This window comes from Periplaneta americana, chromosome 17 (assembly GCF_040183065.1).
Source record: "Periplaneta americana isolate PAMFEO1 chromosome 17, P.americana_PAMFEO1_priV1, whole genome shotgun sequence".
Taxonomy (NCBI): Eukaryota; Metazoa; Arthropoda; class Insecta; order Blattodea; family Blattidae; genus Periplaneta; species Periplaneta americana.
In genome coordinates this window covers 102,305,888-102,333,015 of record NC_091133.1, presented here as the reverse complement: position 1 = coordinate 102,333,015, position 27,128 = coordinate 102,305,888, and the positions used below count along the sequence as shown (strand labels likewise).

Here is a 27,128-nt window from a genome sequence, read left to right as displayed (position 1 = left end):
TTAATGCTGTACTGTTCTCTACATTGAAAGATGGCCAACCGCGCATACACATTTCTTCTATATTATTATTTACATTGAAACAAGAAAGTTACATGCAATGTGCAAACCAAATGATTAATAAAACTCTTAAACGTAAAAATAATGGAAGAAATTCGGTATGGTTATTAGAGTTGGAATCTTGAATTATTACGCTTGAATGCATGAAGTAGAAATTCTTATGGAATGGATTTTTCTATAGATTTCATACATTTATAGCAGCACATTTGTTGTAGATTTAAACGATGTCATTTCTATCTTATTTATTACTAGATATTAATATAAAATATGAATTAATTAAGCTGAAAGTATTACATAAACTGTATGTATATATACATACCGGTAGGTATAAAAATGTACCGGTAATAAAAATTTTTCAATAAAACATTTAAATGATAAAATAAAATAAAAACCAGCCAAAATAAAATTTCAACAAATTAAATTATTAATAATATTCACAAAATAAAAATTATTGGATGTCAGTGGCCCCCTCTGGTCATGGCCTTGATGTAAGCTAAAACATACTATAGGAATTACACATCAAACTTTTATGGTGTATCAGAGAAACTGAGATTCTGTTCAGTGAAACGTTCTCCCCACATTTGTCTCCACCAACGATGAGCTCGCTGGAGTTAATGCAGTTAGAGAAGTATTCCCAGACACTTATTTCATTTTAGTCAGAATAAAATAAAAACCAGTCAAAATATAATTTTAACAAACTAAATTATTATAATATTCACAAAATAAAAATTATTTCAAATACCTGGTCCTCTCATACTACGATATAAAATTAATTACAGAAAAACATTTCTGTTGTGGTAGTAGTAGTAGTAGTAGTAGTAGTAGTAGTAGTAGTAGTAGCAGCAATAATAATAATAATAATAATAATAATAATAATAATAATAATAATAATAATAATAATAATATAATAAAGTTGCAAATGGATAAGTGAATATGACCATAAACCTTTTTCTTTTGTACAAAAGTTCTTACTCCCTTTGTTTTCAAGCAGGCAGATGATGTTGATTTTACTCACTTAAGAATGCAAGCTGTTCTTATAGTATTATCACCCATTAGTATGAGAGAAAGCGACAAATAATGATAATAATAATAATAATAATAATAATAATAATAATAATAATAATAATAGTCTTTATTAAACCTAAGTGTACAAATTTCAGCCATTTTTATTAGCGAGAGAAACAATGTAGAAGCAAGTTCATAACTATGCTTCTTAAAATTAAACATTACGGTATCAAACAATTGATGCATGTTATTCATCCTTTAATTTCAGGTAACTTTTTTGCTTCAAATGAATACTGTTTTAATTCTGTCTTCCTATTATACTTCACTGCTTGATTTCAGGGGAAATCCTGCATCCTGCAATATTTTAGATTCAGATATACAGAGATCTGATGTACTATTACAAACAGGCCCTACCGGTAGTGGAAGGCTTCATGTTTCCAGGAGTCAAAAAGAAAAAGAACGAAATCCAGATAGGATTTGCCTTGACAGGTACTATATTCTTCATGTATCTAACATAATATGTACAATTTTTTTAAGTGTTTATACACTTTTTCGACAACAATTCTTGCAGCAATCATTCATGTGTAGGATATTTATGTTGTATTTCCCTTGTTCCTTATGTTCACTGTCCAGTAGGCCTACTCCAGAAATAAAGAGAAAATAATTTATTGTTCACTTTCTTAATTATTGCTACAAGTAACAGTAATTTTTTTAAATAAATATTTCACATGTTAAAACCAAAACATTACTATAACGTATATGGAAGAAATTATGTAATTAAAATATTTAGCTTTCACTTTTTACATTGGAAATTAAAAGCACATCGGTATGTAACCCAATAGGAAATGCACACATGTGCAAATAGGCATTAAGAGGTATAAAGAAATTTTATTGCAATAACTGAAATAAATCTGTCTGATGCTTTTCCAATTAACTGTGGGCTAAAGTAAGGAGATGCACTGTCACCTTTACTTTTCAAATTTGCTCTAGAATATGCCATTAGGAAAGTCCAGGATAACAGAGAAGCTTTGGAATTGAACATCAACTGCTTGTCTTTGCAGATGACGTGAATATGTTAGAAAAAAATCCCAAACTATTACGAAAAAAACAGGAATTTTACTTGAAGCAAATAAAAAAGTAAATCCCGAAAAGACATAGTATATGATTATGTCTCGTGACCAAAACATAGTAGGAAATGGAAATATAAAATCTGGAAATTTAGCCTTCGAAAAGGTGGAAAAGTTCAAATATCTTGGCGCAACAGTAACAAATATAAATGACACTCCAGGGGAAATTAAACTCTGAATAAATATGAGAAATGCCTGTTATTATTCGGTTGACAAGCTTTTGTCTGTTCTTAAAAAACCTTAAAGTTACAATTTACAAAACAGTTATATTACTGGTTGTTCTGTATGCACTTTGAGAGAGGGAAAGTGGTTAAAGGTATTTGAGAATAAGGTGCTTTGGAAAATATTTGGGGCTAAGAGGGATGAAGTTACAGGAGAATGGAGCAAGTTACACAACGTAGAACTGCACACATTGTATTCTTCATCTGACATAATTATGAACATTAAATCCAGACGTTTGAGATGGGCAGGGCATGTAGCACATAGGGGCGAATCCAGAAAAGCATATAGAGTGTTAGTGAGGAGGCCAGAAGGAAAAAGACCTTTGGGGAGGCCGAGATGTAGATGGGAGGATAAAAAAAACACATACACCCACGTGTTCTGCCCAAGGCCAGGTCTTTCACTGCACTCCAATCTTTCCTATTTTCTGCCATCCTCTTAGTCTCCGCATATGATCCACATATCTTAATGTCGTCTATCATCTGATATCTTCTTCTGCCCCAAACTCTTCTCCTGTTCACCATTCCTTCCAGTGCATTCTTCAATGGGCAGTTTCTTCTCAGCCAGTGACTCAACCAGTTTACTTTTTCTCTTTCTGACCAGTTTCAGAATCATTCTTTCTTCACCCACTCTTCCTAACACAATTTAATTTCTTATTCTGTCTGTCCACTTCATACACTCCATTTTTGTCCATATCCACATTTCAAATGCTTCTATTCGTTTCTCTTCATTTCGTCGTAATGTCCATGTTTCTGCCCCATACAATGTCACACTCCACACAAAGCACTTCACTAGTCTCTTCCTTAGTTCTTTCTCTAGAGGTCCGCAGAAGATGCCCCTTTTTCTATTAAAAGCTTCCTTTGCCATTGCTATCCTCCTTTTGACTTCCTGGCTGCAGCTCATGTTACTGCTTATAGTACACTCCAAGTATTTGAAGCTGTTTACTTGCTCTACTGGCTCATTTAGAATTCGTAAGTTTACCTTCTTTATTTTTCTTGCGACAACCATGGTCTTTGTCTTGTTTGCATTTACCTTCATCCCATACTGCTCACAGCTGTCATTTAGCTCCTGTAGCATATCCCTTAGTATTGTCTCCTCTTCTGCTAACAATGCAGGGAGGATAATATAAAAATGGATTTGTAGAAAGTGGGATATGATGGTAGAGACTGGATTAATCTTGCTCAGAATAGGGACTGAGCTTATGTGAAGGTGGCAATGAACCTCCAGGTTATGTTATTAGTATGTTTTTCTGTTATTCTTGTTTACTGAAATTAAGTTTTTCCTGTAGAAGAAATAAACACGCAGAACTTGGAATGAATTTTGATAAATTTTTATTAAACAATTCTTGCATGTAAATGTACCAGTACCATATTAAACTGTTAGTCAAACAACTAGTTTCTCAGCTTTTTACTCGCTCATACAATGACCCAAATTCTCATGAATCTGAGTGAAATTAGTGGAGGAAGATGATGATCTTGGAGCAGGTTTTTATGACTAGTCGTTCTTTTGCCATTATTACAAAATTTCTACATAATTCATAATCATCTTATCACTAGTGCAGTAGAGTTGAGACGAGTTGTTATGGCACCAACCTGCGCGAAGTTTTAAATTCCCGGCCAGCAGGGTAGAGGAGTGGGGGTTGTTTGGGTTACGGTTCTCAAGCTCAGAGCGGCACGCATATCCATTTCATCTCTTTCTAAAAACATTCGTCTTACGTTAGTATCACCACTTTCCCACTCAAGAGTCCGAAGGTACCTAATGGAATTACGCCCGCTATTCCATCTTTATATTCTTATTTTCTGTCCGAATCTGACGACTGATGTGTGCTGGAATCAGATGTGCCTAAGTTTATGGAAATGTTCTCCAAATTACTGTCCATCACGTGCTCACTTTCAATGTAATTGTTCTCTACTTTCTTCACATAATCATATACTGATATCCATTCTTGGAAGAAGCGATTACAGAGTCAGCCTCTGCTTATGCGTAGCGTAGAAATTATAGATAAGTCTTCTTATGACTTCCTCATCAAAACTGTCTACAGCTGCAACAATCTTCTTCTTCGGCTGTGATTTTTCCGGACTGGTGAAAGAATCTGCTGTTCCTGCCTTAATATTTTTCCCTTCTTTCCTGATTCTTGCCCAGGTTCGCTTTGAAATATCAGTGGCAGCCAGTACTCTTGCACACACGATTTCAATAGAATTGGTATTCCGTTTACAACCTCTTCTGACATGAATTTCCATACATTGTGTGCTATTTCATGTCCTTGACTATGAACTACTCTATGATTTCACACCTTAGACAATGCCATAATGAGGGCGCTCAGAAGGACAATGTTTTCAGTATTAGCAATAGCGGTAGTAGCAGAACGATCTGAACACTCGGAATGCTAGTAACCAACTAACCCAACACCCCTCCAGTTGAGTGTGAGGGCGAGTCCAAGCAAACGAACTAAAATACGTCCCTCACGCTGGTGCCATAACTTTTCGTCCGGGCTCTAGCAATGATGAACAACTGTAGTGCACTGTCTTTCCTTCTAGATCACCTCCATAGAATCCTTACAATAAGCATTCCTTGGAATAAATAGCCACGGGAAACACAATGCTCAACTCTTTTGGGCATGTTCATATTTGTATTATAACTATTAATATTCAATATGAATGTAATTTTGTTCAGTTAGTTTCAGCTTCTGACTTTGTTATAGATTTTTATTCATAATATTTAACATGGAATACTTCTGGTTTCACAGACGAGGACTCACAAAAGTGCCACTTCTGGTAGGGGAAACGAAAGTGCGACTGCTGTCACTGCAGCACAACCTCATCAGCAAGTTGGATGATGTACCCACGCAGGGATTGTCACGACTTGTTTTCTTGGACATTTATGACAATCAATTGGAACGAATTGCTGGTCTTGATTGCCTTGAAAATCTCAGAGTTCTGTTGGTCGGGAAGAACAGGTGAAATTTGATATGAAAATACGAATTATTAACATAAATACATAACACAACATAATATTTATTGTATTTTATGTTACATTAGCCTTGAAGCTTTGAGATGTGGAAATAAAATAATTATACAGAAATATACCGGTAATACATAATTATTAACAGTTTAGCAGTTGACAAGAAGACATGAACATAGGGTTATTACCTATTCGAGTAGTCTGGGAATTCAAATATTTGTCTGGAGTCCGGAATAATGCACCTCTTCACCCCTAAACGTTCGGGAATGTCGATATGTCGATGTATTTACGAGTACAATTATTATTATTATTATTATTATTATTATTATTATTATTATTATTATTATTAAAACGGAATCTTTTCATGTGTGACTTCTCTGTCCATCTACTTAAGAGTGTGTTATTTGACTATCTTTACTTGGTCCACCACTTGAAGTAATGGTTAGTTCACCTGAATGCGAAACTCGCGGTACCGAGATCGAATTGATTCAGACAAGTTACCTGATTGACGTTTCATCTTTGGCTTCTACCGTTGTCGTCGTCGTCGTCATCGTCATCGTCATCGGCATCGTCATCGTCATCGTCATCATCATCATCTACAATCCATTTCCCTAGGAGAGTCTGGTAGCTAACAGATTTCAAACAATTGTTCTTGCCAGGCGCGGTATTCCTAAAATAATACATTTATATAGATGGTAAAGAACATCTCCTTTAAAACGAAGTATAATCTTTCATTTCAGAAATATGGGGGTTGTTTGGAGTAACCACTGGAATCGTCTAGATATTAGTATTGTAAAAACAGAAATTAAGTGTAAAGTCAACTATTCTCAGAGTTATACAGAGTTTTGTTACCATTTCCTCCCTAAACCATTGCTCCTGCAAACCACAAAATGTAACAATAAATACGGTATATTACAATTTTAAAATTGCCTCTAATGAAATAATATATGCAATATTCATAAAATCAAATTTAAAAGTTCCAGCTTGTATTTCCTTTTGTGAGTGTTACTACTCAATAAAAAACCAGAAGACTTTTTAATGAAGATAAATATTACTGTAGAGACCTACATTCGTACTGAAAGTATGTTATTTGGAAGATTCGAATTCTGTAAATATTTATCAATCCTAGCTTTCCATCAGTTTCTGTATTGCAGAGACGCAAGTCATTTAATAAAACTAATTTCTTGACTTGTCTATCTAGACAGTAGTGTCCGGTAATGGGAAATTACAAAGGTGGCAACTCTACAAAAACATGAAAAAAAAAAATGTTATTTTGTTCTAAACTTATTTAAAATTCATTGATTACATGAAGGCCATTGACAAAGTCAAGAGATAAAAAAATGTTCAATATATTAAAACAATAAATTATAAATACCAAATCTATTATTGAACCCCTGGGATTCTGCGGAACATATGGGTACATTGAGAGACATTGACTCAGAGCATGTTAACAATTAATTCTTCATTGCACTGTGGAAATAAGAAAACATTAATAAATATTACTCACGGTTCATTCATTCATAGTGTTCTGCCCAAGGGCAGGTTTTCACTGCAAACTCAGGATTCTCCAATCTTTCCTATTTTCCGCCTTTCTCTTAGTCTCCACATATGATCCATATAGTCAATCACCTAATATCTTCTTCTGCCACGAACTTTTCTTCCGTTAACTGTTCCTTCCAGTGCATCCTTCAGTAGGCAGTTTCTTCTTAGTCAGTGACTCAGTCAATTTCTTCTTCTCTTCCTGATCACTTTCAGCATTATTCTTTCTTCACCCATTCTTTCTAGCACAGCTTAATTTCTTATTCTGTCTGTCCATTTCACATGCACCATTCTTCACCATATCCACATTTCAAATGCTTGTAGTCGTTTCTCTTCACTTCGTCGTAATGTCCATGTTTCTGCTCCATACAATGTCACACTCCACACAAAGCACTTCACTATTCTCTTTAGTTCTTTTTCCAGAAATCCACGGAAGATGCTCCTTTTTCTATTAAAATCTTCCTTAACCATTACTATTCTCCTTTTGACTTCCTGGCAGCAGCTCATGTTACTATTTACAGTACACTCTAAGTATTTGAATCTGTTCATTTGTTAAACTGCCTCATTTCGAATTCGCAAGTTTACCTTCTTTATTGTTCTTTCGATAACCATGGTCTTAGTCTTGTCTATATTTATCTTCATCCCATACTGATCATAGCTGTCATTAGCTCCAATAATATAATATAGGCTGGTTCACAATAAACCAGAAGCGAGAATCGGAATGAAAACGAAAACGGTAAAATTGTTAAAATGTGTACATTTAAATGTGAGCATTCACAATTAACGAAAAGCTTGCCGGAGCCCGGGATCGGTAACGGAGAGTTGGCCAAGTTTCAATTTTGGCATTCACGTTTCTCATCACAGCCCACTAGATTCATTCTATTGCCATCTAAAAGCTATTTTGTCATCGTATATTTTGTAGAAAGAAGATCGTGACATAACCTATGCATTATTTTGTTCTGTCCTGTGCATCACGGAGCAAGTTTTATTTGATGAGATTCTAATTTTGAGCGTTGAGGAAAATCCTCACGTTTATGATAAGCGGCACGCCTCGTGTAAAGATGAGAAAATGAAGGAGAATACGTGGTTTTCAATAGCTGCATCTTTGAACACCGATCATAAGTGAATCATATTTTATTACCGTATTGGTTTATTACACACTACATATTCATGCTTCAATTCAACAACGATTGTTGTGTTCATTTTTGTTCTATTACAAATGTTTCTTCTCTAATTATTTTACGTTGTGATAGACTTAAAATAGGTTGTAATAATAAAGATGCATGGGCATATTTATAGTACCGTACATAATGAAATGTTTCAGTTGAAATTTCGAAGTTGGTTAACCTGTGTTGATGTTGGCTGCCTTGTACTCCTGAGAGAATGCCATTGGTCAATTATACACAAATAACATCAGAATGCGTAATATCGACTTTACATATCGTTATTGACATGCATATCGATGCATAGTCGTCTATGTTCTCGGTTTATTGTGAATCAAAAATTTTCATATTCACGTCCTCTGCGTCTCGTTTTCATTCTGGTTCTCGTTCCCGGTTTATTGTGAACCAGCCTTATCTCTTAGTAATGTCTCTTCTTATGCTAACAACGCCATATCACTAGCAAATCTTATACACTTTATTCGTCTTCTTCCTACTGTCACCCCTCCCATATTCTGAAAACAGTTACTCACGGTTATACTTAATTGCATTTATTAACTAAGTACGTATATTTAAATACGGTATCTTGAAATTAATACATTTTAATATTTCTTATGTTCATTCTAAATTAAATTTCTTACATTCACATATATTTCATGTACCAGTACATTATTGTTGCTTCTAAACATTTCAGATCTGCCACACTATCAAAGTATAATTTTCGCCGCACCTTATGATATGAAATGTTTTCAGAATCCGACGGATTGAGGGACTAAGCTGTTTGACAAAGCTCGAAGTACTGGACCTGCACGGCAACCAGATCACTCAGGTCGGAGGACTATCAACACTGTGCGAGCTCAAAGTGCTTAACCTTGCAGGAAATCAGATTAGAGTCGTGGGCACGTCTGATCTCCAGGGTCTGCATTCTTTGCAGGAGCTCAACCTGAGGCGCAACAGGATAAAGCGACTACTTGGATTTGGAGAAACTCCTCAGCTGCAGAAACTGTACCTCAGCAACAATGAACTTCAAACGTAAGTAAATTCTAGTGGCAATCCATACAGATGTGACCATATACTTCAAATGTTTAACGGCTATAAAAATGTCTTGTGCTAATTTTTGTAAAATATAGGTGCTTTATAATATCAAAACACTTCTATAAAAAACCACTAACAAAGATTGTAAAAGCTTTAAGGCGAAGATTATTCGCTTGTAAATAAAGAAAAACAGTCTGTCTGTTGCAACGATTTCTACATTGGACAGACTGGAAGATCCTTCAAACACGTTACAAGGAACATATCACAGCCATAACCAGACTACACAACAATTCAACCTACACAGAACACATCACAAACTCCAATCACAACTAGAGCAACATAGACACTGACATGAATATACTACACATCCAACCAAAAAACCAGAAACTGACTGGAACACTATGAAATATACAAACGTACAAAAACACACCCCCAGCACATCCTGAACATTCAACTCAATTTCAAAACATACACCCTTTTTGACACAATCATGAACACACCCCACCACAACAGGAAGCCAGAAGATAGCGTGGGACTTTCACTAGGCTTTGGAAAATGAAGAAATATCACTTCGAAACTAGTCAGCCAGGTAATTTCTTCATACTAATACAGTAAAGAGTTATAAAGTTAATCAGTGAAAAACAGTTTGTTTGTCATTCTCTGGTGCTAAGTCTATTTGTCTGTGAGTTAAACATATTTCGGATTTTCTCATAAATATAAAGAAATTATTGACTTCTTGTCAGCTTGTGGGGAACCTTGCTTGCCTAAAAGCAAATGAAGACGAAGTGTATATTTAATAAGCAAATAGACTTGAAATTTCAACACAAATAATGAGAAACTGTTGGTTTCTATTCTGCTCAATTTGCAGTGGCGTTGCTAGAATTTGTAGAATGGAAAACATAAAGATCGTCCAAATACGTAGAACGTCATAACAATATATTGATCCTACCATATTTATATTCACATTCATATTCATATCAATTGGCATATTGTCTCTATCCTGAAGTATCAGAGCTATTACAGCAAAAAACAAAACCTGCGTAAAATACATCTAAATTATGCCTGTATCATCTTTGTATCCTTTTATTAGATTGATGTAAAAACCAAAATATGCAGCCTGTATCTGAGGATAAATACAGAAGGATTTTTTTTTTTGTATCCTCTATACAACGTAGGATTTAAATTCCCAAGTCAGATAACTGCAAAACATGTGATGAATACAGTGTGAAAATTGAGACTCTTCCATTAAACGAATATTTATTTCGCCAGATATGAGTGCACCACTGCCTGTTTTCCTATTCTCCAGTCCGCTTCCATATGTGTTAAATGTAAACTAAGTTTATAAATACCTAGTTGACTACTAAGCTGAAATTAGTCAACTATATTCAATGCATTTCGAAAGGCAGATCAAGGTCAAGCAATGAACTGCATTTGTCACGTGTGCTTACCACATTTCTGGACCATTCCCCTCAACTAAAGTCAGTTGGGGCAGCCGGGATTACCAGTGCTTCAGTTCACAGTTCAGTTCAGTGACTCGTGTGTGGTTTGTACTTTTATAAGTGACCTTGATCCTCCAGTTCGAGATGGGCTGAGTGTAAGTATTTATAAAATTAGTTTACATTTAACCTAACATGTGAATATGACCATTATAAATTATATACTTACTTACTTATTGGCTTTTAAGGAATCCGGAGGTTCATTGCCGCTCTCACATAAGCCCGCCATTGGTCCCTATCCTGAGCAAGATTAATCCAGCCTCTACCATCATATCCCACCTCCCTCAAATCCATTTTAATATTATCTTCCCATCTACGTCTCGGCCTCCCCAAAGGTCTTTTTCCCTCCGGCCTCCCAACTAACACTCTATATGCATTTCTGGATTCGCCCATTCGTGCTACATGTCCTGCCCATCTCAAACGTCTGGATTTTATGTTCCTAATTATGTCAGGTGAAGAATACAATGCGTGCAGCGTTGTGTAACTTTCTCCATTCTCCTGGAACTTCATCCCTCTTAGCCCCAAATATTTTCCTAAGAACCTTATTCTCAAACACCCTTAACCTCTGTTCCTCTCTCAAAGTGAGAGTCCAAGTTTCACAACCATACAGAACAACCGATAATATAACTGTTTTATAAATTCTAACTTTGAGATTTTTTGACAGAAGACTAGATGACAAAAGCTTCTCAACCGAATAATAACACGCATTTCCCATATTTATTCTCTGTTTAATTTCCTCCCGAGTGTCATTTATATTTGTTACTATTGCTCCAAGATATTTGAATTTTTCCACCTCTTCGAAAGATAAATCTCCAATTTTTATACTTCCATTTCGTACAATATTCTGGTCACGAGACATAATCATATACTTAGTCTTTTCGGGATTTACTTCCAACCCTATCGCTTTACTTGCTTCAACTAGAATTTCCGCGTTTTCCCTAATCGTTTGTGGATTTTCTCCTAACATATTCACGTCATCCGCATAGACAAGAAGCTGATGTAACCCATTCAACTCCAAACCCTGTCTATTATCCTGAACTTTCCTAATGGCATATTCTAGGGCGAAGTTAAAAAGTAAAGGTGAAAATTTACAATTATTGAGAAAGAGCAAAGACAATACTCACAGGAAGTTCATAATCCAAAAGAATGGAAGAAAATTATGTGGTGGTGGAGATGGCGGTTGTGGTGGCATTGGTGACAGCAGTATCTAATGCTCAGGCACTTGGATGTTCTCCATTCGCCTTCTCGTTTCTGATTTAAGATTTTGCATATTCAAAGCCGGACATCTCTCGGAGGTGATCTGTGTTCATGATAGTATTTTGCAGATGATACATTTTGATGATCTGTAAATAGACAGTCTGTGTCAGTGAGCTGCATGGTAGTCGTGGCTAGCCACTACACAGAACATTGCAACTGCATCAAAAGACGGATAGTGATGTGGACTACATAATCTCTCCCATTCAAATCTCATCCTCAATCTGTCCATGATGCAACCTGCTTATACAAATGAGGCTCTGGAAACTGATTACTGGCAGTATAGCCTAAGGTTAATAGATTTTTTTCATAATTTCCGGGGACAGATATCAATATATAAAAAAACTGCCTTTAACATTTCTGTTAGTTTGCCATTCACTTATAAGCTTATTGTTTTTATACTCCATAAAGAATTAAAATACTCATTTAAATGTTCATTCTACTTACTACTACTTAAACTGCTAGTATTTTCAGAAGAGTGAATTTTTTAAGCATGTCTTCTCTGGATCCTGAATTTTTTAAGCATGTTTTCTCTGGATCCCAATTTTGCAGCAGACTCCTGACAGGTCCTGTTGAAGTTGGTTAATATACCAAGCATGGCTCGAACAGTTTCTAAACTCATATTGGATTTTTTGGATCTCTACAATATTTTCATTGAAAAAGAATTATTCTTCACTGAACTTTATTTCCTGGAAGTTGCGGAATTACTTCGATCAACTTCTAGAACTGCATATAGAAAATAATTTTATCGGAGAAAATTAAAAAAAATGTCACCCCATTTTGAGCGAGGAGTAGCATTTTTTTTTCATTCCACTCTGATATTTTCTCGAAGTCATATTTCTTCAAGCAAGAAATTTCATAAAATAAATTATTTCATCCAGGTCAATATACAGTGAAGTTAGTTGGGATGCTCGAGTTTTCGTCTGGAGCCGGCCCGGCTATCAATGTGTTGGTTACAGTGAGGAACACACGCGCATCTCGGAACTATTAGGCCTACAATCCTACTGCTACAATGCTTAAAAATTACAGTATTTACCAAGTTCATATTCGTTGCTCAAAATGTCCTCCATTTACTGCAAAACACATTTGAAAACTTTTAATGAAATTTGCAGTCACTCTCGCAAGTTCTTCAATCTTATACTAATCTCGTCTAATTTCTTTTCCGACAGAACACTGCATTCTCTTTTCGGTTTTTCATTGTTTACCGAACCTATTGGTATGAACTTCTTATAAAGTCTTCTTATTGTACTGGCAGCTGGAACAGGTCTCTCTGGAAACTTTTCCCAAAATTTGCGTCTTGTCGCCGCACAAGATTTTCGTTTCCATATGTATATATTGTATAGATAAGTATGCTCACGTAATGAATAACAGTAGCCTACACGGAGCACTTTAAACTTAACTTAAATTTTTAAGAGTACAACTCTCACGACACAACAGAAGTGAAACTGCAGTGTCACTCGTTGCTTGTGCGCAAAGAATGCGGATGTACTATTTCTGGTGATCGTGCCATTTCTTGGCTCTTGCAAAATGCGAATGTCCCCAACTAACCTCACTGTAAATATACATTGAAAGAAAAATAATGGAATGTCTTTTCAAATTTTTCTTTCTGGAGGATAACTCACTAATATACATTCCACAGATATCTTAGCTTGTGAATGAATACCTCAGGCACAGTGATATTCAACAGCATTTTCATAAAATTATAATAATTAACACTTAAAATCTCGGGATATCTGGGAACAAATAATTAAATTTGGGGACATTCTGGGGACGAATTTTGATCGGGGACAGAAAGCAGTATCTACCTATATGTATTTGCAGTGTGGACAACATGAGCAGTGTGGTGAAGGCCAGGCTACTGAGTGAAGTGACAGTGGATGGCAATCCGGTGGCACTAGCTGGGGACTGCGTGTCATTCCTGGTGTCGTACTTACCGCAGCTGAAACAGCTGAGCTGCATGGAAGTGACTGAGTCAGTGCGCAGAGCGGCGCTCGCCTGGCGCAGCAGCAGGGAGTCAGGCATGGCTGACGTGCGGCGCGAGGAAGTCATCTCTAATGCGCGCACCAACTGGGAGCTGCTCCGCTCGCAGACACGGGGGCTGTCCAGCTCACTCAAAGACCTGCGGACTGACGTCGACTTCGAGCCGACTGCCGAGCGATATGTGCAGAGTGACTCGGGGGTCAGTAGTGTGGCGTCTTCAGTGTGCACTCAAGTGGACAAGAAGCTGCGACGCTCAGCATCGCAGGAGTCCAATGCGTCGTCGTCTGCAGCAAGTCTCGATCTATTCCGATTGCCCCCCATTCTCCTAGGGGAAGACAAGCCGGTGGTTGAAGATCAGGGCGGGCCCGTGCGTTGTGACAGCCTGTCAAGCGTCGAGCCCAACGTGGACAGCTCATTGAGTTCTCTACCCAGCGACTCCAGCAGCAGTAGCAGCAGCAGCAACAGCCACTCGGAGTCAGAGTCCAGTGAGGAGCTCGTCTGTCCAGAGGAGGTGGTGCGCGGTAGCAGCAAGCTGCCCAGGAACGCAAAGAGTGCAGCACACTACCGCAAGCATGTGCCACGCCGCATACAGGCCAGGGCTGCAACGGGCAGGGTGCAGCAGAAACAGACCATGCACCAGGGCAGAATCAGGGAGCAAGGTAGTACCTACGTCACTTCACTTCTCTTTCTTCCCATAATAATCTGAACACACGTTCTCGCCATGAAACAATACTAATAATACCATCCTAATAATACCATCCTATCACACTTCTTCATACTCATCCTCTTTCACAATAGCCCTGCCAAGACTTTGGAATTCAGTACCTGCTAGCATCAGGGACTGTCGAAATAAAACAGAATTCAAACACAATCTTACTAGGCACTTGGTAAGTAATTGAGACTCGTTCAGACATGGCTTCTTGTAAAAGTCCTCTTATTCTGGCATAAAATATCTCAATCTCCGGTAATTTCATCACGATATAATTATTCTAGTTTTAATTTGTACCATACTTCAGTATTTCTTCTTAATTTCTACGAGCCCCCCCTCGTACAATAAATTGTCCAGTCTTTATTAAGCAGGTGATCTTTTAGTACTTTGATTTTTATTGTAATTGTAAATTTAATATTAATTATAATTATAGTTTTAATTATATTCTTAATCTTTTAGGTGATGACAATTTCTTTATGTTCTAGTAATTTGATGTTTAAGAAAATCCATGAAAATTTTTCCTATACATGTATGTTTTACTAGCTATGTAATAAATCCCTCCATTTTCTCCACTACCGGTAGTTTATGTTTTTAAATATTTTTTTCTTTCCGCTGCAGAAAGAAATTTTGCAATCATTGGGTGATAACTTGCAGGACATCTTCAGCAAAATTTATGATTTACCTTCACAGAATGAGCAAATTTATATGTCTATAATCTTATTGATATTTTGGAGATTCAATGCAGAATACCAAGGAAGAATCTATGCAGCAAGGTTCAAGTATAATTTGTTGTATGGTGGGACAAAGTTAATATTATGTTTGAGAGAAACAAAGAGATGAAAGACTTGCATTTGGAATAAGCACATTCTACACTTTGTATAAAATAACATTAACAAAGGATACATCACTGCAATGAAATTTATCAATAAATTGCATTCATACATTTCCTACATGAGAAGTACCAGTATTAATCAAAATGTATCACTATCAAGAAAGATGGCCTAGCCATTGGGAAAGGTGCCTATAAGAAAAGCTAAAATTATTGCTGATATTTTGAACATGTTATGTTATAAGACAGAAAAAAATACTCATGTGAAATTCTATATAAGTTTCATTGATTAGCCCAATGTTGGGGAAAGGTATGATGATTAAGCAGTACATTGTTGTTCACTTTTGACATTTTTTTTTAAATCTAGTGCCATTTTCTGCTTTCTAGTCAACATACTTTCATCCTACTGATAAGAAAAATATCATACAGATAGAAGAATTAAACTATTTTTTGGGAAATAAAGTTTATGTGCTCGAAAATCATGAGTTGAGTTATACTTAAAATATAAATGTTGGAATTTGTTAAAAGAGTATAAATCCGCTGTTTTTATTATTTTATTAGAAGTAAAAGAAATTGTAAAAACGAAACTAATTATCAAAAGGTCCAGAGATAATTATAATACATAATAACTTTACACATAACCTACCACATGGACAACATATAGTTTTTTTTTTTTTTTTCCAATTCATTTTCATGGACTAATGACCTTTTAACAAATTGCGATTCATTTATAGCTTCCATACTTAGAAAATTTGACTAACAAATATATTGACAATGAATGAAGTCAATGTGGACGTGCAGGAGGAGACTTCCTGGTGGAGATATGTGGACGCTGCCTTAACATCTATGGGCAGGGCGCACTTCGCTTCGTGGACCGACCCTGGAACTCGAGCAAGGCTGCGGACGTGAACACAGTCAAGTTCAACTACGTCAACTTTAACAGCCTGGTGCCACTGCTAGGGCGTGTCAAGCAGCGCTTTCCCAATGCTGAACATTTCGTGTTCCGGGAGACCAACATCCACTGCCTGGGTCAGCTCAATGCGCTCGCCGACATTCAGGGCCTCACATCCCTGCGCATCGAGCCCGATGGAAACTCCGTCACTCACAAGCAGTGGCAGAAGTACGCCATCTTTCGACTCTCACACTGGGGACTCCGGATCATCAATGGCATGGAGGTCAGCAATCTGTATCAATATTATTATGATGTACTGAAGTACATATTATGATATTTCCGTGCAGAAATTCTGCGTCATCATATGATGAAAGATGAGTGCAACAGAAAAATTCTCTTCGGCACCGGGATTTGAACCCTGGTTTTCAGCTCTATGTGCTGATGCTCTATCCACTAAGCCACACAGGATTCCCATCCCGATGTCAGATTGAATCCTCTCAGTTTAAGTTCCACCTCTTGGGTTCCCTCTAGTGGCCTACCCTTATGCACTGCGTCATATATGTATGACAGTGGCACAATGTCCATACATGTGCAGAGGTGTACTCATTATGTACAAGATTTAGATTACATTTGGGGTGGAGTGAATACACCTGTGTATATGTTAAGATTATTTCCTAAAAAGCTAATATGACCATCTTTCAATGTAGTCAACTGTTATAAGATATCACCAAAACTAAAATCACAACACTGAAACAATAAAAATAATTTATTTATTGATTGATCTAATATTAGAATGTATTTTGTCTGGCAACATTTGACAAACCAGTTTATGATTCATGAAACCGAATCTAAAAATTTATTTTGAACACATCAAATTATAAAATGATTAGTACGGACTCCAAAAACCGAATATCACTTAAAATATATGCTGTTTATTTATTATTACTGTAACTTATTGTTTATTAATAATACTGTGTTCGAATTTGAAATAACACTTAATTACTACTCTACTCTAGTAACTATTGTTTCATGAATGTTGGCAGCATCTTCAAAGACAAACAATGCTGTTAACATAACAGAAAGTTACTGCCAGTTGTAGTATTTGTTAGTACCAAAATTCAAAACGAAGTTGACAAAAGAAAATTCAACCTGACAGCTAGAAGATCACTATAATCCACTAGCATAATATGTAGTAATAGAGGGAAAATGGTTGATTCACCCTTAGGGTATAAAATAAGAAGACCCAGACTCTACACAGCCTGGTTTCTTGTATATCAATGTACTGTTAACCTGAATAATTCTACGTACCATTTCCTTAATTCTTTGTGATGTCTGCTAGGTATCAGACGAGGAAGTGGTGGCTGCATCGGCTGAGTTCCAAGGTCTGAGTGATATCGCACTGTTCTCTCTGCCCGACTCACTGCTACAACCACTGCTGGGACGCCTACACCTCGAGGGCTCCCGCTCAGGGGCCCCTCAGCAGCAACCTGTTAGTGCAAAGCAGTGGCTATGGGGTGCAGATCCCGCTCTGCGCAGTGTTGTTGCCAAGGAGGCACTCCAGTGGCGCAGAGGCATGTTGTCACAGGTAAAATGAAGTGAAGGGAAACTTACAACAATTTTTTCTTAGATAATATATTATCTGCTTGGTGCATTAGTCACAAGTTTTCAATCTGGAGATCCGAGTTCAAATCGTGGTTAATCCAAGTTGAATTTTTGGTATGAAAACACAATAATGAGACAAGTTTTCTTGGGATCTTCTCTTTTCCCTGTCATAATTACATTCACCCTTGTCAAAAGGCATCGTCTTAGCTCAGGAGATTGCGAATTGGGCTGACGATCCAAGGTTGTTAATAACTGATTAAATGGCGATCTTACTCGTGTTAATTGTGTAAGCATGTGCGGCTTACAGCTGTTTCGGTGCTTCTTCACACCATCCTCAGAGCCTACTTTTTTTTTTAGTAGGTTATTTTACGACGCTTTATCAACATCTTCGGTTATTTAGCGTCTGAATGAAATGAAGGTGATAATGCCAGTGAAATGAATCCGGGGTCCAGCACCGAAAGTTACCCAGCATTTTCTCATAATCAGAGCCTACTAGATCTCGGCGTCATCTCGAACTTCGCTGCCTGTTGTGTGCGTGCGTTCGAATGTTGATAAGTGTTGAAATGTGGTGTCAAATAGTGTGTGTGTTCTGAAATTGATCTGTGTGTAGAGAATTTGATCAGGGTGTGTTTTAGTGTGTCTGTATATTTCATATTGTTCTAGTGTGTTGAGTTTTTGGTTTCTGGGTTGTATGTGTACGATTTCCATGTCTGTACTTATGTTATTGTATGTAACACGAGTAAGATCGCCATTTAATCAATTATTTATATTCAAGTGTTAAAAGTAGTGTACGGAAGATCCAAGGTTGTTGTCGAAGGTGGGTTTGAATCTCACTTTGGCTGATTACTGGATTTTCTCTAAGCTTTTCCCCAACTGTAAGATGAATGTCAGGTAATCCCATGGAGAATACTTGGACTCGTCTAGCTAAATATCACTTCATCAACACTAATCCCACTGGCAAATACAATAAGCATTCACGCCATGGTGCATTCAAAACAAAAAAGATTAACTTTGTCATTAATATACAGTGAAACCCTGCTTTCCCAAAATAGTGAATTAAAACTGCATTAAAATTTTATTTTAACACTCACGTTTTTATTAATAGTACATTATGCAACAAGCCTATAATGATAGTAATTAAGAAGCAAGTATGGATGTTTATGAAACAAGCGCAAGCGAGTTTCATAATTTTCATACAACCTTCTTAATTACCATTATAGGCGAGTTTTTATGCTCGACCATATTTCTAACTTGAAATTATTCAGATGTATACATTTTATTTGTATCTGACAAGATCGGAAGTGACCTTGTTCTAGGTCGTGAATTGTGAGATGTGCGCAGACGCGAAAGTATTGATTTTTTCCGAGGAACAATAATGTCATTGACCTTGATGTAATCTTGTTAAACTTGATATAACTTTGATTATTGAATTCGACATTGAAAAACGAAATGACAAATTGAATTTATTTGAATATTATTTACAATTAACGCTAATTATTATAGTAACAGAACATAACCTTCTGCGACAGTATTGGTTTTCCAGCCTCCGTGACTTTTTGCTAATTGTCTTTCGATTGCATATCCGAGAATAATCGATACTTGCGGTTTTATAACGGTACAAAGCTGACTTGTCATTGGCTGAACACCTGTAAGCTGAGTTGTCATTGGCTGAACACCTGTACTTTAATGAGTAGGTGTACTTTAATGACATGCATTAAAGGACTGCTACCAGGTGTATAATTACTACATTTCGGCATGGTCGAACATAAAAAATATTATCTAAAATATGTTGTTAGCTGATGCTGAGTTCTTAGTATTAAAGCCATCAACTCTCTTGCTCTTCAATATAGAGAGTAATGTAGCAAGAAGTATAACCATATTAATGAAGGCATCATATTTTTATGTTATTGCAATTTTATCACCTACACGCAACCCCCCCCCCCCCCCCAACTGTTAGAGGACCACACCTGACGTTGATTAATGGTCCATATGACCTAACCAGGAGGATTGTCAGACATCTCCACTGGCCATATCCCTTTTCACCACTTACGCATGCCACAGCAGGTCAACATGCTGAAATGGCATTTCCTCCATTTTTTATGGAACAGTTATACCGCTGTGATTCGGTCCCCAGAGCCTCGTTTGTTAAAAACAGGTTGCACCACGGGAAGGTGAGGATGGGATTTGAGTAGGAGAGGTTATGGAATGCACTTCACTACTCCTTGCAACCCTTGTATAAAATGTAACTGCATTTTATGTTCCAAATGTCTCTCAACACATGCCAATGAGACAGCTACCGTCTTATTCTTACTCCAGAGCAAGGCTAAATAAGGGTGAATGTTCTTTATGGAATGCAGTAGATACAGAAATCTGGTTTCTGCACCCTCAGTTCACGGATGTACGTTGTGGAATTAGTTACAGCTAAGTGTGAGGTGACAACTGATTCACTTCTGTAATGTTGTAGGTGTTAAGCGAAATTATCCCTTAATGTCCAAAAAGAAACGTGACAATGCTACTTTTCTGTCTCTCTCCTATTTTGCTTCTCTCACCCTAATCTCTTTGAATCTGCGTTATGTTCGTACTCGCTTGAATATAATGGTTTTGTTTATAACAATCATGCACAGGGAAAAACATGAAACATCTTGAGAATTTTAACTGTTTTGAAGGTGAAGTAGTCATACTGTCAAGCATCATAATCACACAAAACAAACATGGCTTTATGTTGCAGGAGGACATGATGTGGCGTCACAAAGGTCGAGCACATCTGAGCTCACTGATAGATGTGGCTTGTGCTGCGGTAGAGAAGTTGCGACTGTTGGAGAAAGAATGGCCCTCCATCTTGTCTGAGCTAGTGCAGGACACTCTCGTGGACTATTCCCATCTCGATTCGTACATGAAAAAGTGCATGCATGGGCTCCGGGTATAGTCCAAGATCTTCCACCATTTCACATTTCAGTATTCAGTTGGTACGGCAGGTTGTTAATGCCTTGCTTTAGAGTTCTTAAATTGCGGTGCTTCTTGCATATTTGCATTTAATTTTTTAAGATGATATCTATCTAAGGTTATATTCGTTCCCATAAAGACGTGAGTTAAGTATGGACTTTGAAAATCCATACTGTAATTTTTATTTTCTTCAGAAGAAAATAAGTTTTAGAACCTAAAAGTACTTATTTGAACCCATGGAAAAAAAAATAAAAGTATTAATTTCATTCAATGATTTCAAGTGAAGAGGTTAAAATGACCAATAAGACAATAAAACAATTCACTTTATTTGGTAGTGATATTATTTCATTTGCATTTATTTTTACTGACTTTTTAATATGTGCTCTATGAATTGGTGAACAAGAAGGAATTTGCATGATAGTGAACTATTTTAAATTTCTTGCTACATGCTTGGAGAGACTAAAGAGAGCAAAATCATATTTGTTCTTCAGCTGTCACGTGATTTAGTGACTAGAGCACTGGACTTATAATCCTGTGGATTCAGGTTCGATCTCCGGCCAACCCCTGATTTATAATTTGTGTTAAGCAAGCCTGTGGTTCAGATAACATGGCAGTTTTGTTCAGGAGCCCCGGTTCTCCTGTGACATCTCATCTCATCACGGATGTAGCGTAAACTAAACTCCCAAGACATACCCTGGGCAACAACTCTGTCATTAAATTGGTTTACATCTTTTTTATACCTTCAGCCATTTTATAGTGATCACAGCAAACTTACCTAGCTCATTCTCCTTGTTTGCTAGATGTTGAGAAGTCACATTCTACTTGTACTAAATATACTACGTTTGCTAACCGCTTGTCTACACACAACTGACTTCATATGAGTGGATGACGAACAGTCAAGTGCCCGCCATAAGTTAAAAAGTCGGAATGAGATGACACTTAGCTATCTAGTCATAAGCTCATAGTTGACAAGTTGGCAAGTGACAGAGACAGAGGACCTGCTGGAAGTATTTCTGTTGAACTAGAAACATTTTGAGAGATTTCCGGTATCTGCGTGAACATGTGTGGGTCTGTGACAGCAAGGGGGATGATTGAAGTACAGTGGTGGTGCGTTCTTTGTGTTCAATGGTTCAGAGAGCCCCCAGGAAAAACAATTTAATTGTTTTAAATAAATTTATTTATAATTTACACTATCGATCTTTGTTTCTTGCTCATCTTTAATAAGTTTCTTTGTGGCTCTGATGTATTTTTGTCGTATGAAAACCTATGAATCGCAGAGATCGAATACATGCTTACAAGGTTCAATTTTTCCTCTGAACCTCGCCAAGCCAGCTTCTGGACTTGCGTGCGGGGCGAAAGGTAAGGAGGGAATACTGCAGGGGAAACATGTGCATGCACTGGACTGTTCAGTGACATAATAATGAGACAGACGACATGCTATCGCGGAAACGTAAGAATGATCGTTCTTTGTGTTTCAGTCTTAATATATTCATCTGTGAGTGTGACCAGTGTTCGTTTCCAAAGAAAATTAAAGTGTTCAATATCTTTACAAACACATTTTTCAGTTTTAATCTTGGAAGATAAGTGTAAAATAAAGAAGCTTGGAAGGCTGTTACCTCAACTCGATTTAAAGCAGGGGCGTATTTTGCGGGCTACCGGTGGTAGCCCAAGGAAATTACAAAAGAAAAAGTTTATAATATAACATAATGTAATAATTTTGTATTATTAGTTTTACCATAGTAATTAAAATTAAAATAATTGTTAGATATATTTTGTGTAATAATAGGGTCAGCGGTAGCCCAAACCCTTTAACCAGTATACGCCACTGATTTAAAGCAAACACAAACAAGCCCAGGTAAGACATTTTGCAGGGCTTTTAATGTAAAAATATATGAAAGAAACGGCTGGATTTGCAGTTGTGAATCTAAAAATAAATTATTTTGTTTCCCGTGCCTGGTATTTGCTAAGAGTAAAGATACGAGCTGGACATGCATTGATGTGTCAGATTTGACACAAAAAATTAAGAAGCATGAGTAATCTATTACTTATAAGAATTCTTGCCTAGATTTATCAGCCCTTGGAAGAACAAAAATTAGGCAACAGCTTAGTTCAGCTTTCAGGCAGAATATTGAAAGAGAGAATGATAATGTAAGGAAAAATCGCTATGTTCTTTCAAAGATAATTCATCATCATCATCATCATCATCATCATCATCATCATCATCATCATCATCATCATCAGCATCAGCATCATGCTCATTTTAACCCCTTCAGGCCTGATATACATTATAGTGTACATTGTTTCTTTTTTGGAATGTCTTCGACACTTTTAAATATTTAAAAAATTCAATGTGATAGAAATGGGGAGTATTATTTTTTAAACATTTCTATACCTGAATTAAAAGTAAAATAAAAAATTCCGCGGTTTTCCCTCAACCCAATATGAGCAAATGCTGGGTAACTTTTGGTGCTGGACCCTGGACTCATTTCACTGGCATTATCACCTTCATCTCATTTAGACGCTACATAACCTGAAATGTTGATAAAGCGTCGTAAAATAACCTAGTTAAAAAAAAACTCGGGACTGAAGGGGTTAAGGTAATTATCTACTTTAAAGAACTGTAGTATATTTTTAAATTTTCAGAAATGAGATATTGATTAAATTGTTCAAAAACTATGTAATATAAAAGTAGTGAACCCCTTGTCATTTTAGGCATGAACCGCCACTGACTGCAAGTTTGTCAATTGTGAATTAATAAGTATTTCTTTTTAATTGAAGTATAGCCATTAACTTTCGAATGACCCATATATTATATACAAAGACCAAAGAAGAATTAAAAATAAATAAAGATATTTTTTAACTTTGTGACAGTGGTGATATGCTATATTTTCTTCAATAATATCAAAATAACTATTAGGTTATTCTTTATGTGAACTTAAAACTTGACAGTTAGAAACTGCATACTATGCTATGATACATTCACTACCAATACCGGTAACCATTAAGAAAATTTATAACTTTACAAATAATATGGTGGATCTTACATATGTGATACCAAAATCATATTGTGTAGCAATTATAGATAAATAGATTGTATAATACGAGGGGGATCCAGGAAATAACGACCGTTTTGTTGTAATAATTAAAAAAATATATATACATATTTCAAAAAAAAAAAAGTCTGTTACATAACTGAAGCTTCCTTTACTTCTCCTACATTTAAACATTTGTCGTATCTGTTCACTAGCTTTAGAATTCCCGTGTTATACTCCTCTGCCACCAGTTCATTAAGCCAGGTGTTCACTGTCTTCTTCAACTCTTCATCACTTCCAAAACGCGTACCACCCAGAAAATCTTTCAGCTTAGTGAAAAGGTGAAAATCGCTAGGAGCAAGGTCTGGACTATAGGGCGGATGATCAAAGATTTCCCAGCCGAATTGATCCAGCAATTCTCGAGTTGAAGCAGCAGTGTGCGGGCGGGCGTTGTCGTGAAGAAGCACAACTCCTCTCGAAAGCATTCCTCGCCTCTTGTTTTGGATGGCTCGCCGTAGTTTTCGTAAAGTCTCACAATAACGATTTGCATTGATCGTAGTGCCTTTTGGCATGAAATCCAGCAAAAGAACACCTTTGCGATCCCAAAAGACAGTAGCCATGACTTTTTGTGTTGAGAGAGTCTGTTTGAATTTTCTCGGTTTCTTGGGTGATGAGGGATGATGCCACTGACGTGATTGGCGCTTGGTCTCTGGGGTGTTGTGAGACACCCAGGTCTCATCACCAGTCACAATTTGACCAAGAAAGGCGTCTCCATCTGTGTGATATCGCATCAAGAATGTCAATGCTGAGGCCATTCTCTGAGTTTTGTGTTGGTCACTCAGTTGCCGTGGAACCCATCGTGCAGATTTTGTGGTAGCCAAGATGTTGCGACACAATTTCACCAAGCAAAGAACGAGAAATGTCAGGAAAGGCAATATGCAATTCGTCGAATGATGTGCGCCTGTCTTGCAAGATTCTGTCGTTCACTTTAGTCTTCAGGTCTTCTGTGATGAGTGATGGGCGTCCGGGTCGAGTTTCATCGTGGACATTTGTTCGCCCATTGTTGAACATTTCGCACCATTTTCTCACATTTCTTTCATTCATTACAGTATCACCATACACTTCTTTCAATTGCCGGTAAATTTCTGCAGGTTTCAAATGTCGGGCATTCAAAAATCGAATCACACTCCTCACCTCACAGTCGGCGGGATTATCAATCACGTCGTTCATTTTGAAGTAACACAAAATGCACAATGGCGACTTGTTGCAACCAGTACTCACAACATTATGAGAACACATGTTAAGCAAGCCAGTTGACCTTCAAACAAGGAAGGGGAGTCAGCTGCGCAGTGGGTATGCGCGAACGGTCGTTATTTCCTGGATCCCCCTCGTAAATGAAGAGTTTGCGGGAAAAACGATGAATGTCACAGTTTTCTTAAGGTTGATGTCATTATCTAATTCAATGGATCACTGCAAAATTTAATGTTGTTCTTATGAAAAATGGTAAAAAGGAGAATTATCACCACGAATACAATAATCCTTTCCTTTATTTTCTATAGAAACAGCACTACATCTTGGAGTTATAGACTCAATTAGATCATTATCTAATTCTTAACAAAAATGTGACATTCATCGTTTTTCCTGCGAACTCTTCAAATGTTTGTTTTTCATACAATACTTATGACCTGTATTTAACAATATTTTTTTATTGTCGCATTTAGATATTTTTCATAAAATTGGGGTTTTACAATTGTAAGCCTGTTTAGTGTTCGAAAATTTGAAAGAACTCTCTTCCATTATGCCTCAAACATTTTTTAAAATTTAAAACAATGATCAAAACCTGGAACCATTAATAATTTTCACTCACCCAATAAGAATACTTCAAATTCATTAAGTCACAGTATAACTGGAGTGTTGTCTGTTAGTAAGCTCCAATATTGTAAATATTCGATGTTAATGTTAAAGCACTCTATGTATTCAACTATCAAAACAGCGACTGTCATTTCACATGATTGCTGTAGTTTACTGTATTCTCCACCAGATGACTTTCAGCAGCACATACAATGTAGAGTTCTATGTAGTAAGTAAGAGTATTTATATTGGCCACTTACAAGCAGTGTGGATCTAGGATTGGTCACATTACTCTTGCTTTCATTGTAGCTCCAAAGCTATACCAGCATGTTATGCATATAGATGTTAGGAAAGTTAGGAAAAAGGAACGAAGAATTTTCGAATAGCTTACCTCAACGCAAATAATAATAAAAAAAAAGTTTGCTGGCAACAAAGTTTGTATGTTTATATGGAACTCTACATGTAGTGCGATCTTAATATTAACATTATGACATGTAAATACTTGTATATTTTTCTCCTAACGAAATGTTGTTTTCTCTATGCTGAATTTAAGTCTTATAATATAAGAATATGTGACAAGAATATGTTTCTTCTTATTGAAACTTGTAATATTACATTCATTTATACTATTATCTCAATTTAATAAAATCTATCGTAAGAAAAAGTAATATTAAATTATTATTATTCTGACTTTCCGGTTTACACACTTTTGTCTGTTTCCGTTCACTGATCTAACCATCTTGTTTGTGGTCTTCCCTGATCTCTTCGTCCTATTGGTCTGTACGATAGAGCTGCCTTTAGATAACGAGAATTTTGCATTCTTTCAACATGTTTTTTTATTATTATTATTATTATTATTATTATTATTATTATTATTATTTATACAGCATCATGTTATACTTTTTAATTTTCCATGATGATGATGATGATGATGATGATGATCATCATCATCATCATAATTCTCATTATCTTAATCTTCATAATTTCATGAATTAAGAAATTCTTTCATTATGGTCTTGACTAATATTATTTCATTTCATCTCATCTCATTCTCGGTCTCTCATCTTCTACGTGAAACAGCCTACAAGAAGAGAAAAATTGTAACATTTGGTAAGGTTTTCCTGTAAATTCTGACATCACTCGTACCAAGGAAAAAGAAGTGTATGATGAACTTCGTGTCTTGTGGTTTTCCATATTGTCCGCCTCACTCCATTCTCTATTTAATTTGCCTCACCTAATTTGCTCCATTATCTATTTATTGGATAGATTATATTCGTACTGCCTGGTAGTATTTATTTAATCCTTAAATTCATCCTTACCTAATCTAAAAATTACATACCAGTAATATCAGTATCAAGAATAAAGACATTGCACGCAATCCAAGGAATTTCGTAAATCCCCTGTTACTTTTTTCGCAGTTGTATGCTACTAATAAGC

General features: G+C 36.5%; 1 protein-coding gene and 1 long non-coding RNA gene across 2 annotated transcripts; one reads left to right on the top strand and one right to left on the bottom strand.

The window, feature by feature from the left end:
- Positions 1 to 17: 17 nt before the first annotated feature.
- Positions 18 to 26,353, top strand: LOC138693022 (leucine-rich repeat-containing protein 49). The gene is made up of 8 exons (XM_069816541.1): positions 18 to 155; positions 1,402 to 1,551; positions 5,155 to 5,364; positions 8,822 to 9,100; positions 13,675 to 14,492; positions 16,173 to 16,546; positions 17,603 to 17,848; positions 20,594 to 26,353. Exons 1-8 carry the CDS (start codon positions 142 to 144, stop codon positions 20,789 to 20,791), a joined length of 2,289 nt encoding a protein of 762 aa, XP_069672642.1. The 5' UTR covers positions 18 to 141; the 3' UTR covers positions 20,792 to 26,353.
- Positions 1,669 to 17,709, bottom strand: LOC138693024 (uncharacterized). Its single transcript, XR_011330211.1, has 4 exons — positions 17,572 to 17,709; positions 13,788 to 16,555; positions 11,724 to 11,942; positions 1,669 to 1,700 (listed from the first exon to the last, which is right to left on the bottom strand). It is a non-coding gene; the product is annotated as an uncharacterized lncRNA (long non-coding RNA).
- Positions 26,354 to 27,128: the final 775 nt, after the last annotated feature.